Source organism: Malaclemys terrapin, chromosome 7 (genome assembly GCF_027887155.1).
Source record: "Malaclemys terrapin pileata isolate rMalTer1 chromosome 7, rMalTer1.hap1, whole genome shotgun sequence".
Classification (NCBI taxonomy): domain Eukaryota; kingdom Metazoa; phylum Chordata; order Testudines; family Emydidae; genus Malaclemys; species Malaclemys terrapin.
In genome coordinates, this window is record NC_071511.1 from 126,314,922 (window position 1) to 126,328,507 (window position 13,586).

At 50.8% G+C, this 13,586-nt stretch overlaps 1 protein-coding gene across 3 annotated transcripts in view; it reads right to left on the reverse strand.

Annotated features, from left to right (window-relative positions):
- The window catches only part of ARMH3 (armadillo like helical domain containing 3), a 182,177-nt gene that overhangs the window by 111,136 nt on the left and 57,455 nt on the right, over nt 1–13,586 (reverse strand). For all 3 annotated transcript variants that reach the window (XM_054035649.1, XM_054035647.1, XM_054035648.1), the window contains exons 16-19: nt 13,331–13,389; nt 11,488–11,553; nt 10,244–10,313; nt 8,919–8,979 (exon numbers count right to left, since the gene is read on the reverse strand). In XM_054035649.1, the coding sequence (XP_053891624.1) occupies nt 8,919–8,979; nt 10,244–10,313; nt 11,488–11,553; nt 13,331–13,389 (256 nt within the window). The remainder of the gene's footprint in view (nt 1–8,918; nt 8,980–10,243; nt 10,314–11,487; nt 11,554–13,330; nt 13,390–13,586) is intronic.

The following is a 13,586-nucleotide window of genomic DNA, read 5'->3' on the forward strand; positions in this document are numbered from 1 at the left end:
ACAATGCCCGGGGCACTCTTGGGTGGCTAGTTTCTCAAATTTGGACAGTCTTCCTCACAGGGAGAGTCACTGCCCTGGCGTGAGGCTCCTGTAAGAGCCACGAGGCTCGCACAACTGACAGGCTTTGCCAGAGTTCAGTGAGCTGGCAAGTTCCTGGAATCTGGGACCAGTTACAGGTGCAACAGACCGTATCAGCTCCACACACACACACACACGACAGCATCACAAGCACACACAGGTCCCTGCAAGGTCCCCAAGCAAAACTCAGGGGGCGTCCAGGAGACAGCACTGAGCTCACTGCCCGTGCTGAATAAGCGCCAGAGGCATCGCCTGCAGACACTGCCAGCTCCAAAGCAGTGAGCATGGCACTTGGCAGATCTACGGCAGATCTGAGTCTTCCTACTGAACTCACAACCAGCGTGCCTGAGCCCCTCCAGACTTTAGGAACGAGTCCATCTGTGGAGCTTACTGGGCAAAGTCTGCAGGATCTCGAAAGAAAACAGTTGCATTCCTGTTTGGTAACCGTTCTTCTTCAAGATGCTTTGCACATGTCCATTCCACTTCAGGTGCACGTGCACCAAAGCCGGAGAACTTTCCCCCATAGCGGTACCCGTCAGGGCGGTGCATGCACCCTCCACAAACTTGTGCTGCTAGCCAAGGGCATAAAGGGGCAGAATCACACTAGAAGCCAGAGTTTGCTGCCACTCTGATGCAGGGTGGAAGGAGGGTGGGTTGTGGAATGGACATAGAATCACAGGGTTAGAAGGGACCGCAAGGGTGATCTCCTCTACCCCCCGGCCCAAATGCAGGATTTGAGCAGCACAATACATGTGCAGTGTATCGTGAAGCACAACAGTACTGAACAGGTATGTAACTATTTTTATCTCAGGGTCTGCACACGGCATAAGTAATTCCAGATGCAGGAAGGTACTGGAGTCTACCCATCAAGGAGTCCAACCCCACTCTCCCAAATCTAGCATCCTCTCGTCAGGCCTGGGGGACAGCGTAATGAGGAGTGAATGTCTGACCCAGATGCAGCCCTGCAATAGTCATTGATGGGTAGGTGACCCAAGGAAGCAGCTGATGCAGCATGAGCTCTTGTAAAGTGTGCTAAAAGTCTTTGAGGTAGAAAAACTTTAGCAATATCATAGCACAGATGAATGCAAGAGGAGACCCAGGAAGACATCCCCTGAAGTGACAGGTTGTCCTTTCATCCCATCAGCACAGGAGACTGTTGGACGAGGAAATGCCCTGAAGTTCGTGCATAGATCCAATATTGCCTGAAACCAACCTCAAAGCAGCCAGTCATCCAGATATGGGTGCCACCATGGTCATGCACTTTGTGAAGACTCGAGGGGCTGATGGCAAGTCAAAGGGGGGAGGACCATAAACAATAATGAAAATCTGCTACAACAAATTTTAGTAGGGTTGGAAGGGTCTTCAAGAGGTCACCAAGTCCAGCCCCCTGTACTGAGGCAGGACCAAATGTACCTAGACTATGCCTAGCAGGTGTTTGTCCAACCTGTTCTTAAAAACCTCCAAAGAGGGGGATTCCACAACCTGCCTTAAGAACATATGAATGGCCCAGTCTCCTGTCTTCCAACAGTGGCCAGTGCCAGGGGCCCCAGAGGGACTGAACAGAACAGGGAATCAAGTGATCCATCCCCTGTCGCCCATTCCCAGATTCTGGCAAAGCCTTGGAAGTTTATTCCAGAGCTTAATTACCCTTATAGACCATTTTTTCCTAATACCCAACCTAAATCTCCCTTGCTGCAGATGAAGCTCATTCCTTGGCCTACGTTCAGAGGACTTGAAGAACAGGTGATCACTGTCCTCTTTATAGCAACTGTTAACATATTCAAAGACTTATCAGGTCCCCCCTCAGACTTCATTTCTCAAGATTAAACATGCCCAGTTTTTTTAACCATTCATCATAGGCCCGGTTTTCTAAATCTTTTATCCCCTTTGTTGCTCTCCTTTGGTCTCTCTCCAATTTATCCACATTTTTCCTAACGTGTGGAGCCCAGAACTGGACACAATATCCCAACTGTGGCCTCACCTGTGCTGAGTAGAGCAGTTTCTTACATGAGACTCCTGTGAATACGCCCCAGAATATTAGCATTTTTGCAACTGCATCACATTGTTGACTCATTCAATTTGTGTTCCACTGTAACCCCTGATCCTTTACAGCAGTGCTACCACCTAGCCACCTAGTTGTGCATTTGATTTTTCCTTCCTAAACGTAGTACTTTGTACTTGTCTTTATTGAATTTCATCTTGTTGATTTCAGACCAATTCTCTGATTTGTCAAGGTCATTTTGAATTCTAACCCTGTCCTCCGAAGTGCTTGCAACACCTTCCAATTTGGTGTCATCGCACATTTTAGAAGCATACTCTCCACTCAATTATCCAAGTCACTAGTGAAAATATTGAATAGTACCAGACCCATGAATGACCCCTGCGGGCCCGCACTAGATATGCCCTCCCAGGTGTGAACCCTGGATAACCACTCTGAGTATGCTCTGTCAACCCACTGTATAGTCATTGCATTTAGACCACATTTCCCCAGTTTGCTTATGAGAATGTCACGTGGGACTGTGATATATATATCAAGAAATACCACGTCTACTGCTTCCCTCGTATCCACTAGACCAGGAACGCTACCAAAGGAGGAAATGAGGTTGGTTTCGCAGGATTTGGTCTTGACAAACCCACGTTACCTATTTTTTATAATCCTATTGTCCTCTAGGTGCTTACAAATTGATTGTTTAATAATTTGTTCCAGTACTTTTCCAGGTATCAAAGTTAGATTGACTGATTTATAATTCCCTGGGTCCTTTTTTTCCCTTTTTAAAAGGTAACTACTATGTTTGCCCTTCTCCAGGCCTCTGGGACCTCACCTGTCCTCCATTAGAATTGCTAATGATTCTGAGCTTGCTTCTGAGATCTGTGGGCAGAACTTTCTCTTAGGGCCTGGAGTATAAATGCCCAAAGATTTTAGGAAAAAGAAGAACAGGAGTACTTGTGGCACCTTAGAGACTAACAAATTTATTAGAGCATAAGCTTTCGTGAACATACAGAGCTCTGTATGCATCCGAAGAAGTGGGTTGTAGCCCACGAAAGCTTATGCTCTAATAAATTTGTTAGTCTCTAAGGTGCCACAAGTACTCCTGTTCTTTTTGCGGATACAGACTAACACGGCTGCTACTCTGAAACCTGTCATTATGCAAAGATTTTAGGGTTGCCCAGAATCTCTAAGAGTGCAAATTTTCATCTGTTTTCCCCCCGAGAACAGATTCAGGCCCTCAAATGGCAAGTCCTCAACTGTTTGCTGGACTTCTGTTGGTATGCTCGATAACTGCAGCCAAAAAACCTAATGCACAGTGATTCCTGTTGTCAACACTTGCGCTGCCAAGTCTGTCTTGTCCAATGCAGCCTGTAAAGATGGTCTTGACACCAGGTGGCTTTCATTTAGTAGCACTCTGGACTCCTCTTTAGCATCATCTGGCAGCTTGTCTGTAAATTGGAACTCTGAGTCCCAGCTGGAATAATCCTAATGGGCTGAGAGGGCCTGTCGGATGGTTTGCAGTCCTGAAGACAAATAAACCATTCTCCCAAATAAGTCCAGCTTCTTTTGCATTTTTGTCCTGGCCTTGGTTTCTCATTCACAGCTGCCACTACCAAAGGTCTGGATGTGAATAAAAATACTCATGCCCCTGAGATGGAACTTGGGGCCTCTCCTTTGTTCTCTTGGCAGTGGGTATCAGAGAAGAGGGAGTTTGCCAAAGAATTTTGGTGGGCTCTAATAGGCTGAATATCCACCAATCTGTGTGGATTATCCTGCACCAATTCACTCTGACTACCCGGGAGGTGGCTATCCTTTCCAGAAATTCCCAGACGATTATAAAATGTACCAGACCTGGGAAAGACTGTTCCAGAACAGTAGGGTCATGTGGTGACGATGGGGAAGGGTTGAGCAGAGGCACTAAGTGTCGGTCTGCGCCACTGTTTGCTGAACAGCCATAGCAGGTGGGTCAGAACCCAGAGGGATAAGATCCCTCAGTTGCTGGCTACTGGGTGTCAGTACCGAGACCAGTACCAGATGGAGCACAGCACCTTCCTGGGGACCTAGTAGAGCCGCGTCTAGGAGAAGATGACCTTGAGTCTGGAGGAACTCCCCATGGATTCCAGAAAGGCCACTGCTGTACATGACATGGTACCAAGGACGAACCTCACAGTATCCTGCTTCTGTCAGAGCCACAATACTTGGGCCTTGACTTGCATGAAGAGGAACAAGGAGACGCTCAAGACCTCTAATGAGATCTCAATATATAAGACTCTGAGGAAGAGTCAGCATTCGAATGCCAAGGCAGCACAGTACCAGATGGAGTAGCTGGAGACCAACACCTAGACCAACAAGCAGTGGACGGTGCCAGAGGAAGCATCTGAGCCTTTCCTGCTGAAGGGACCATAGGTTTAGTCTGCTGCACAACAGAGCTTCCAGACCCTGATGGTGTAGACAAAGGCTCAGTTCCAGACGGCGCTGAATGCGTAGGTGCCGAAGATCCCAACCAGGGCTTGCATGGCAGGAACAGTTGGTACCTGGACTTTGGCCTGCATCAGTGGAGTCCGGCACAGACAGGCACAAAAGGTCCCTGGCCGCTGCATAAACCTCAGAGATCGTTGACACCGATATACCAGGGTGCATCGCAGAGGAAGTTGAGGCCACTGAAGGTCCCAGTAACTGAGTTGGCATAAGGTGCCACAATCAACGACTCTCTACTGCTAGAATGTGCTACCAGGGAGCACCTTAGCAGGAGCTGATTTAGCTCTAGCCTTGGTACCAGCCTTCTGGTGAAAGTCTGTAGGGGACCTAACCCTCGAAGAAGAGGCCCCTTCTGGCTAGAAGAGGCCAAAAGTGCTGGATGGCGTCTGTTTTTATGCTGTACTGAAGAAGAAGAATGGTATCCTTGGCTCCCTTCAACACCAGGACAGCCCCAAGTCTGGCGCTCGCTCCGAGTCGAGTCCAAATTCCTGCATATCATGTGGTGGGGTTCCCAATGCAGGTGCAAAGCTGCTTCCATCAGGGTGTCTCAACGTCAAACTTCCTCAACTGTAGTCTTGGTCTCAGGGCCACCCGGGGGGGGAGGGAAGCAAGTGGGGCAATTTGCCCCAGGCCCTGGACCCTGCGAGCCCTGGCCCGGTGGCCGTCCAGGTCTTCCACGGCATTTCAGCGGCGGGGGGCCCTTCAGTGCTGCCAAAGACGCGGAGCGACTGAAGGCCCCCGCTCCCCGCACCAAAATGCCGCCGAAGACCCGGACCGCCGCCGGGTGAGTACAAGCGCCGCAGCTCCCCCACTTTGCCCCAGGCCCCCTGAATCCTCTGGGCGGCCCTGCTTGGTCTTACCCCCCCAGAGATAGGGCACTGATGCCTCACGTGTCCTTCTCCCAAACATTTTAAGCATTGTGAGTGAAGCTCGCTGACTGGCCAGATTTGCTAGCGCCAGAACGGCGCTTCAATCCACGAGATACTGGCATGCCCCAGTACAGAGCCAAAAACTCGAAGGAAAGGAAGTTAAAAACAAGGATTCTTTAGGAAACGAGTATTACTATCTAAACTACAGCTACACCGCCAGCTAAACTACCCCTCACCTTACAGATCTCTGACCGTTTTCTAAAGGGACAATGGGAAAGAATGTGAGAAGATCACATATGCGTTGACTACACACCACAGGCGGTGAGAAGGAACTGAGGGGTCAGGGCAGCCTGGCCCCTTTCTACCCTTGGCTGGCAGCACAAGTGTGCGAAGGGCGCATGCGTTGCCCCAGCAGGTCCCGTAGAGGACTAAGGTCTCCAGTGTCGGTTTCCGGGCGCGCAGACACCGGAAGTGGAAGGGATGTGTGCAGGCATTCAGAGGAGAAGTTTGTGAATAGAAACCCCTGGTGTTTGAACAGGAGCTCTTTGGCTCCCAGAGTGTGCAAGCCCCACCCAGTTAGTCTCTAGAGCAGGGGTCTCAAACTCAAATGACCACGAGGGCCACATGAGGGTGTGGCGGGGGCTCAGGGCAGGGGGTTCGGCTGCAGGAAGGGTTCGGGGGGCAGGATCTGGGCTGGCGCATACTGGGGGCAGGGCAGGCTCCCTGCCTGCCTGTCTGCCCTGCCCCTGCACCGCTCCAGGAAGAGCTGGAACGTGGAGAAGGGGGGGCGGAGGGGCTGTGTGTGGCTGTTGCTTCAGGCAGCGCCCCCAGCAGCTCCCATTGGCCGCAGTTCCCCTTTGGTCTGCTGCTGGGGGCGCTGCCTGAAGCAACAGCCCCACACAGCCCCTCCGCCCCCTTCCCCACATTCCAGCCTCTTCCCGGAGCTGTGCAGGGCAGGGCAGGGCCTGGCAGGGAGCCTGCCATGCTCCCGGTGCACGTCCGGCCGGAGCCGCTCTAGGTAAACACTGGGGAAGGGCTGGGGGGGGGGGGGGCTGTGAGGGGCTCGCGGGCTGCAATGGGCTCAAGGGCCACAGAAAATAACCCCGCGGGGCCGCGTGTTTGAGACCCCTGCTCTAGAGCATTCCAGTTTCTGGACCCAAACTACTGGGCTAAAGGAATTTACACATTCAGACTAGCTGCAGCATTCGTCATCTCCTTCAATCAGATACTTATTTAATGAGCTTAAGAACTACAACAGGGATGTCTGCGATCCTTCCAAGTGTCTATACCAGATTAATTGACTATGGAGCTTAAGAACTCTGCTGCTCTGCCTGCAGACTTCGCAATGTCCTAGACCACAGCTCTCTGGATGGAGCAGTTTCCAAACCCTGCAGGCTTTCTAAACTCCACAGAGACTTTGCAGAGCTCCCGGAAGTTCAAATATTCATAGTGACTAACTCCAGAATTAACTACCCAACATCTGGAGAATTGTCCTGGGCACCAGATCTCATTAAGGACAAAATTTAAAAAATACAAATTTGAACTTGCTAGATCAGGTTGATTTTAGCTTTCCAAATAACTTCAATGAGGAAAAATCCCGCTGTTCAAACTCTCCTCTCTTAAAGACGCCTTGTCTGATTAATAGCAACATTTCTTGGAAAGGTCTCTTGCACAAAGAGAGAAAGAAAAAAAGAAACACACACACCCCAGAAAGGAGCTCTTTCTGGGAAAGTTTTAACTGGAGAGGGAGGCTGTTCAAAACTGGGCTTAAACTAAAAACTGGCTACAAATGTCAGACCCATGGTCCATACACATTTCATCAGCCACTGTTAGATGATCATCTGCAGTACTAAGATGCGGTAGGAAGGGCTGAAATTCCTAGTTAGCGTGTAAACCCGAAACGTTAGCTGAACATGGCATTTGCTACGTACTTAACGTTGGACTCTATTTACAAAGGGAAAAGGAACCAAACGGAAGCAGCGAGCCAGGTTCGGCGTGTCCTCTGGGACAGTGTTGCTAGCACCGATGCTAGCAGCATGGTGTGATGTACAACGTCTATGCCCAGTACCATTCCACCAAAGTCTGTTTGCTGGGCCCGGATCAGTCTTGGAGTACAGCTATGCAGGCAATGCCAAGGGGAAGCCTGATAAAAGCTAAACCATTTCTCTTACCCCTCTGAAATCAACAGCAGCTGATGGTCAGTGTTCCGGGGAACACCTTGGGACTGGAAGCTACAGGCTACAAACAGCAAGGCCCATTCAGTGGTGGAACCAAATGAGCCAAGGCGCACAGGGAGGGTGGATAAGAGTACCTAATCCTGTCCCTGGCCAAACACCCAATGCCCCTGGAGCCAGGCCTACCTAGTCCCAGAGGGCACTGCGTTAGGATTGTGACCTGTGTCAGCTGCATTTTGGAGGCTGACAGAGCATGTGCTGCAGATTTATAACACATCCCCGATTAGGGACCCACACTCACCCCCTAGGTCAAAGCAGTCTGAATTATTCTTAAGAATATGAATGTACCTTCCCCATAATAGCCCCACACAGTCACCTTCTCAATGTACTTGCCAGCTGACGCGGCACTGGTTGTGCATTCGGAACATTCTTCTCGCCTGCAATAACTGTGTCTGCTGCAGGATGGTCTCAGATGGGAATTTAATGAGGGGCCTGTGTAAACAGGCTGGAACCGATGGATATGGACGTGCACTGGTAGTTGCTGCTGTTTGCTATCTTTATTCATGTCTTTTTAAAAAGTGCTTTTACCTTGACTCGAGCTTCTCCCCCCCCCCGGTCTCTCAACAACTCATTCAGAATGATTTCTCAACGAGCCGGTTGCTTTCTGTAGTGGCGGGATTGTTTGGGGCTAAGTAAATGTGTGACTAAGAGTTATTCTAGGTAAGAGCAACAGATTTGCCTTTATTCTGCGGTTTACGGGGCTGGCTCAGCCTGGGTGAAATTCACCACTGCGCATAGACGCGACAGAAGGCCAATGGACCATTTACGACCCACTTCAGCCGTGGACCTTTGGCCAGGTGAAATAAGAGTGGGGCACAGACTATGTATTGGTCCCCTCTGCGCAGTGGTGAATTTCACCCTCATTGCACCAGAGGACGCTTCAGCGATGTTTGCAATTGACTCCCAATTGCCGGACTGGCTTCACGTCCCTGTTTTAGCCGTCCTTGGTGTTTCGAAATTGGCTTTTTGTCTCCAGCTCCGGATTTGGCTTTGGTGGTTGGCGCAATGTTTTGTGACAATTTTACCCACTGTGCAGCTCTTTGTAGTTGATCAGGCAGATTAGGACAGCTGTCTGATGGGGGAAATTCAGTTCTTGGACACTGAACATCTCAACAATATATGCTCAGACCTAGGAGCTTCTGGAAATCCCTACCTGCCCGAAAAACGTTATTTTGGCCTGACGTGCATGATGTAATTTCCCTGCCTGCCCCTCACCCCTCATTCCAGAGGATAAATTCCCAGCCAGCCAGCCAGCCCTCAGTCACTTACACATACAGATCCATAGGAAACTCTTTCATCATGTGTGTTACGATGAACTCCACCATCAGATCTAGGAGACCAGGGAGGAAAATGACAAAGTAAATGTAAAACTAGCTACAGTAAACAACTGGCAGACAACAAGCAGCATATCCAACTACCCAAGCCCCCACTATGCCCCCAGACAGCAATCCTGGTTAGAAGCAAGAGAGAGAATTTACTAAGAGCTGTGTCTGAATTAGGCATCTCTTCTGGAAGCCCAGGACAAAGCTACTGAGAGCTGCCTGGCATTTGAATGCGATGCACTCCGAGACAGGTTTCCTCCACGCACTTAACCCCCCCCCCCTCCCGTTTAAATAAAAAACACATCACTAATTTTGATGCATAGAATTGTGCTCATATTTCAAACCTTGGCACCAGTAGGAAATAGGTTTTAGAACACTGTTGTCACCAGAGGCCAGATATGTTTTACAGCTTTGTTTTCTGAGACGATAACGTAGAGGATATCCATATATCTACAGAATCGGCTCTGAAGCAAAGTAAATCCAGTCTTGCCTCAAGAATGACTGAAGTCTTCTACATACTACTCAGTTTTAATCTTGGTCAGTTTCACAAGGGGTACATTTAAGTGGCCTCAGTGCTAGAACAGCAAGAGAGACAGGCAAAACAACCCTCCAGCTAGTCACATTCACCCCATTTGTCTGTTCCAGGAAGGGCAGGTGCCCAGCAGTCACTTCCACCACCAAACATCTGTTTCTTTCCCATCCGCTTTTTCTCAGCTCAGTCACCCAGAGACTGCTGGTTCCCAAGCATCACCTCCCCCACCTCAACGTTTCAATGGACTAGCCAACGAACATGTCATTATTGACATTCGTTCAGCAATGGAAGCAAGGTGTCCAATGTCTTTTGGAAAACCTGACAGTGAATGTGGCTTTCCACAGATCTACAAGATCATAGAATCATAGACTATCAGGGTTGGAAGGGACCTCAGGAGATATCTAGTCCAACCCCCTGCTCAAAGCAAGACCAATCCCCAGACAGATTTTTGCCCCAGATCCTTAAGTGGCCCCTCAAGGATTGAACTCACAACCCTGGGTTTAGCAGGCCAATGCTCAAACCACTGAGATATCCCTCCCGCAGCACGTTACATGGCACCAATCCTCCTACCTAATCTCACTAGAGGAAAGTGAGGGGGTGGGATGAAATGCACCCTGCTGAGAACTGAAATTCCTTGCACAGGTAATAGGTAGCCAGGAAACTCCCCCAAACGAAGCCGATTTCCACCTCGTCACAGGAGATGGGTCGATTCTGGAAGATCCCACCCCAGCAATACTCACCTAGGACTGCACACACCAGGGGGCGGCAGGGCAGGTTCTTGTCTGCGGCTTTCTTCCTGTGTCTCATTGGCTTCAAACACACAAAGAAGAAAGGAAGTCAGCAGATGCCTGCATGGCACCCAGCGCATTATCGCCTGCTTTCCATACAAATAAAACCACTGCCACAGGCTCGCCTGTAGTTTTGGGCTCTTCCATTTCTGCCACCTTGGCTCTATGGCTGTCGCACCAGGGCACAGAGGGTCCCCGCTCACCAGGGAGACAGCAGCTGGCGCTTTGGTTACTTTGATTCTGAGCTGTGTAACTGGAAGGCACTGTCGCACCAGGGCACAATGCTCTCCCTTATGTTCCCCTGACCCAGAAGTTTGTTTTTCGCACTCTCAGTGACTAGCTCCTCCATCGGCTCTAAAAGACGATTCCCGTTCCATGCTTGCTGCTGAGAAAGAAGGGTTAACAGCTTGGGGCTACGCTTGCTTTAAAAACAGAGGGCTTGAGTCTGTCCTGGAGTGGTCACACCACCATCTCCCAGGCCGCAATGGGGGAAAACTCCCCTGGAGAGCAATTCCAGTGGTGGAATGACCACCTCGCAGGTCGGAGGTGTGGAGCCTGCAGCCAAGTCCCACTGAGGGAGCATGCACAAATTCACAACATCCTCTGGGCTGCCTCTACAGGCGGGGCTCCTGTGGACCCTTGGATGCAAATGAAAGCTGCCTTCCTGCAGCAGAACCCTTGGGGCAAGACAGTGGTAAAAACACCCCACACACACACCACTTGAGGGGCGAATCACCCATCTGAAAGAGGGGGTGAATTGAGCTCAAAGAAGTTGGGGTCCACTACGACCTGTACATCAATGGATCACATGGGGCCTAACATTTGCTGAAGCTTAAGGCAGACTGCTCCCCAGAATGCACTAATGCCTCCGGTCCCCACAGACCTCCCATTACACATCCTCTCCCTGGCTACCCCGGGCAGACGCAGCTCAAAAGCCAGCCCTCACCCAGCTCCTTGAGCGAGCCAGCAAGGAGCCAGGTTGCTTGCTCCCCAGTACAGCTCATTCCCTTGACGAGGAGTCTCGAGCCATGACGGCGTTTCCTCCCCACGCCCCCACCAGCAGGGCTGGCTGGGTCCTCCCGTGCGCTGGCCCCAGGCGGGGTGTCTGTGCCACAATACACAACCAGCTGAGGACCCAACACCTTGGCCTCCGCCGCCCCAAGGAGAGAGGAAGGAACCTGCGGTGGAGGACTCACCATTCTGTGCAGGTTTACTCGAAAATTCACGTTGTCATCATGCAGAAAAGCATTAGCGTATTGATCCTATTGGAGAGAGCAAAGCCTGAGGTGAGCAACATCTACTGCAGCAACCCCCCTGCCAAAGCCCACGTGCCCCAGGGCAAAACTGGCAGCTGCAGGCAACTCAAGGGTTAGAAAGTTGCCCATCAGCAGGAAGAGGCACTTGCCTGAGTCTTCTCTTCCCTGCTCCCCAGTTATGCCTCTAGTCAGACAACCCAAGCGACTCCACTGGCACAAACGCCTGCACCACAGTCGTTTATTTCCCATGCCTTTCTTTGCTCGCCCGCGTCGCGGACTCCACGTGCGACAGCGCCAAGAGCATTTTAATGTGGGCTGTAAAATGCACAAGGAGGTTCTCCTGCCTGCCTCTTTCCTCGTCCCCATGACCGAGCGAAGAGGAAGGTTTATAGTGGCAGCTTGATGGACCCATCACGGCAGAAGTTATTGCAGCACAGGCTGCGAGTAGGTAGCTCAGCCACTCCAATCCTCAGGCCAATCTCATTCCCAAATCCACACTACATCAAACGGCGTTCCGGCTACTACACCGCCAAGTGCGGTACTAAATCTCCTCGCCATTTCATACCAGGGTCAAACATGCCTTGGCTAGACACAGGCGATATTTCTCTTCTCCCTTTGTCTACAGGCCTTTCTGATGAGCTCAGGTGCTAAGAATAGCTAATTACTAGCATCTGTAATGAAATCCGAGTTAACTAGCTCTTCTGCAGCACTTGATGAAGCAGAGCACTGGGCGCAGTAATGCTGACTTTGCGGCTCTGAAGCAGCAACACGCAGACCTCCGTGGTCTGGGAGCCAAATTAGCGATCAATATTATTCAAAAGAGCCACAGGAGTGGGACTGCTTCATTTAATTTACTAGAGCGCTATTAGAACATCAGAGCGGCCAGACTGGATCAGACCAAAGGTCCATCTAGCCCAGTCTCGTCTTCCGACTGCGGCCAATGCCAGGTGCCCCACCTGGGGGAACGAACAGGTAATCATCCAGTGGTCCACCATTGTACTATTCCTATTCAAACAGTGTGACAGAGAAATATTTAGTTTATCTATATTATTCTTATCAGCTACAACTGGTTAATAACCCAGTAAAAGCCGATTGGTTAATAATTACATCACACAGTGTTTTCATATCACGTGCTGCAAAGAGCCGCAGGAGACGCATCAAAGAGCCACTGGCGAGCCTCAGTGACAGTGTCACTGCTCTAAAGGGAAGGTTTTTACTTGTGTGCAACCAAAACTCTTTTCCAGTCAGGACCTGACCGCTTGGCTCCCCACCTGAGCAGTCTGCCCAGCAGGCTGACAACACCCACCTCCTTCAAGGCAGGAGAGGGACAACGTGGTCCCCATCTGTGGAGGCCATGGCCACTCCCTCCAATGCTAGCCCCTGATCCCTCTCAGGACGTGGGATGGCTGAAGAGCAGCACCGTCTGCTTAGCATGAACAATGCAGAGTCAGGTGTCGTCAGGGTCTGGAACAGCTCACGGTGCCCCCTAGTGACTTAACACATGTGCTAAATGAAAGGGGAACAGGTCTGAGTTCAGCGTGCTCCCCACGTGTGACACGAGAAGCCGACGCTCCCTGAAATGAGGCAACACTCTGCTAGTTTAGGCTCAGTGCTAACAGTAGTAGTGCTGGACTTCACAGCAAAGGATTAACCATCTCTAGCAGGGTCTCCATCTCCCCACCCCCCTGCAGTTCTCCAGTGCCCAAGCCACAGGAAGCGAGGGGAAGGGGCACCCGCGTGGAGCCAGGCTGCCACATGAGATGGGGTCATGCACAAGACCTACCTCTGCTATGCACGTCAGGATAATCAGACAGAGCTTGCCGCTGTGGAGCCGGTGTTCGTCTGCAAATGAACAAAAACAAGCCTACGTGAGCCACTAGGCCTTGCTGTGCCGACAGGTCGGCATGTGGACTCAGAGCAGAAAGACCCTCCCTGGTGGAAACAGGACAAGAGGCCGAGTATCAAACTTCACACACCTACTCACCCACCCTGGGAGAGTAAATAGTCTCACCGTGGCCCTAAAGGCATCACCCCAGTAG